The 2,783-nt window shown below is 48.3% G+C and overlaps 1 protein-coding gene across 1 annotated transcript; it reads left to right on the plus strand.

Annotated features, from left to right (window-relative positions):
• The first annotated feature begins 923 nt into the window (after positions 1-923).
• Positions 924-1,313, plus strand: LOC137356453 (histone H2A.J-like). Its single transcript, XM_068022347.1, has one exon. It carries the CDS (start codon positions 924-926, stop codon positions 1,311-1,313), a length of 390 nt encoding a protein of 129 aa, XP_067878448.1.
• The last annotated feature ends 1,470 nt before the right edge of the window (positions 1,314-2,783 follow it).

Genomic DNA, 2,783 nt, shown 5'->3' on the forward strand with positions numbered 1-2,783 from the left:
GCCTGTTCCTGTGCTGTACTGTTCTTTGTTCTTGTTCAGAATGAAAGACCCAGCACATTCTTAAAAAGACATCTGAAGTCGGTGCTCTTCAGTGACAACCAGCTAAGAGAAACATTTCACAGACAAATGATTTGAAGCCACGCAGGCAGAGCTCAATGAATTAGTTGTCAATCGCGTTAACCACCCGACCACCTAGTCTGCCTGGGCCTAAATAGATGTGCGGTGGAATGATAGGTAGAGAATGAAAAAGTAACGGGCCAGTTCCAACAAAATGGAAATAATTGAAGAGACAGTAACAGAGGGAGTCAGAAGGTCAGGGATGTCGGCAGATAGGTTTTTTGGCACATAACACAGAATATCTCTACTCCTCTTTTGTCCTCCACGAAAAGGGATCAATCTATAATCAGTGATGTAGAATTATGATGAAAATTGACCTGAAATGTGTCCGGTTGCAGGATACTGTGAATGAGGCTTTCAGCCGCTGGTTACAGACAGTATCATAAAAAGAAAAGAATAAAGCAGAATACATGGCGGATTACAAAAGCGAATCTGGAACAATGAGGGACAAAATGTGGAATAAAAAAAATTAAAAGTTGTTACAATCTTTTCTGTAAAACAATATGACCTATAAATGTAATATTCAACATTGAAGCCGCCCCTTGTTTTACAAATATATTGGCGGGCTTTTCAAATGTGAAATATCGTTGGGAGGCTGACAAATTCACGCTCTTATTTTTCGCTCTCAATTCTTGTGATTGGTGAATTGAGCAGCTCTCTGATTGGTTACATGTACAGCACAATGACACCGAGTGCTGACTGACCAATCAGCAGTGTCCCCAACACCATTCCTCCAGAAGGTACAAGGAGGAGGAATGTGGGCGGATCTCAGCATTCTTCGTGAAAGTGTTTGTGAGATTGTGGCAATGTCTGGAAGAGGGAAGACCGGTGGGAAATCTCGGGCCAAACCCAAGTCTCGCTCCTCCCGGGCTGGATTGCAGTTCCCGGTCGGCCGTGTTCACCGCCACCTCAGAAAGGGGAACTATGCTGAGCGGGTGGGTGCCGGAGCCCCGGTCTATCTGGCTGCTGTGCTCGAATATCTGACAGCTGAAATCCTCGAGCTGGCCGGCAACGCGGCCCGGGACAACAAGAAGAGCCGCATCATCCCCAGACACCTGCAGCTGGCCGTCCGCAACGACGAGGAGCTCAACAAGCTGTTGGGAGGGGTGACCATCGCTCAGGGCGGGGTGCTGCCTAATATCCAGGCCGTGCTGCTGCCCAAGAAAACCAGCGCTCAGAGCACGAAGGGCAAGTGAAGCGGCCTGACTTGAATCTGTGAACCCAAAGGCTCTTTTCAGAGCCACCCACTTTATCTGTGAAAGGGCTGGCTACTGTCTGAAAGACTGTAATATTGTACTGTTATCGTTGTTTAGTGTTGGAATGAAGCGTACTGGACTTTGGCATTTAGTTGCTCATCAGATGAAATACATTCTAATTCCCTCAGACCCTATTGGAAAGGCACTTTTACCATTCTACCCTTTATGTACCACAAACATTTGTTCAGTCCGAAAACGATCGCCGGTCTATTAAAATGCGCTGTGCACATTGGTATCGCTACTCCAGATCTTACAACTGCCACGTCATGAAATCTCCAGCTGCCGGATGCAGACAAAAGTATTTATGTCTCCCGGCTTTGAGTAAATAAGTGGTCAAATCCTTCTGAGACGTTTATGTGCTGGAATGAACAAGAGATCACAACTCTTTCTTTGGTCGATTTGGTGGCTCTTAAAAGAGCCGTTGTGGTATTTGATGCCGAACTCAGTTCCGGGCAGGGTCAGTTTAGGCTCGCTCCCCGCGGATGCGGCGTGCCAGCTGGATGTCTTTGGGCATGATGGTGACTCGCTTGGCGTGGATGGCGCACAGGTTGGTGTCCTCAAAGAGCCCCACCAGGTAAGCCTCGCTGGCCTCCTGCAGGGCCATGACGGCAGAGCTCTGGAAGCGCAGGTCTGTCTTGAAGTCCTGTGCGATCTCCCGCACCAGGCGCTGGAAGGGCAGTTTGCGGATGAGCAGCTCGGTGGATTTCTGGTAGCGGCGGATCTCCCTCAGAGCCACAGTGCCGGGTCTGTAACGGTGAGGCTTCTTCACTCCGCCCGTGGCTGGAGCGCTCTTGCGGGCCGCTTTGGTAGCCAGCTGCTTGCGGGGAGCTTTCCCTCCGGTCGATTTCCGCGCTGTCTGCTTGGTTCTGGCCATTATCTACGGAGACCTTACACAATGTCGCGTTTAATGCTGAAGCTGCTCAGGGACTGCCTATTTAAGACAGTCGAAGGACCGCCCTAATGTTGTGATTGGATGAAACCCCGTCCATCATCCAATTTGAAACCATGGAAAAAGGGCGGTGGGAATTGCTGCTCCCTGATTGGTTGAACTGCAACTGAAATTTCATCAATTTGAAAAAGCCCGCCAATTTCAAATTAGCAAACGACTCAAAGATTAAATAAAACCTAATTCGGCGGGAACAATTATAAAATCTCATTGCTCGGAGCTTCATTTTTCGGCCCTCGATTCCGCCTCCGTTTCTTCCAATACGGTTTGAATTGGGGTTCATTCCTTGTTCGGTCTCAGGCGGGAATAAAGCTCCGGTCATTGCTTACTCTAACGGGAATAAATCCATCATCTTCACCGGCAGTTCAGGTCGTCAATGGACATTATCAAATGCAACCGTTTAATTCATGACGCGATAACTAAATATAGAATCATGGAGTTACACAGCACAGAAATTGGCCCTT

Source organism: Heterodontus francisci, chromosome 45 (genome assembly GCF_036365525.1).
Source record: "Heterodontus francisci isolate sHetFra1 chromosome 45, sHetFra1.hap1, whole genome shotgun sequence".
Taxonomy (NCBI): Eukaryota; Metazoa; Chordata; class Chondrichthyes; order Heterodontiformes; family Heterodontidae; genus Heterodontus; species Heterodontus francisci.

Coding starts and splice junctions, on each gene's coding strand:
- LOC137356453 (XM_068022347.1), top strand. CDS start 924: ATGTCTGGAAGAGGGAAGACCGGTGGGAAATCTCGGGCCAAACCCAAG.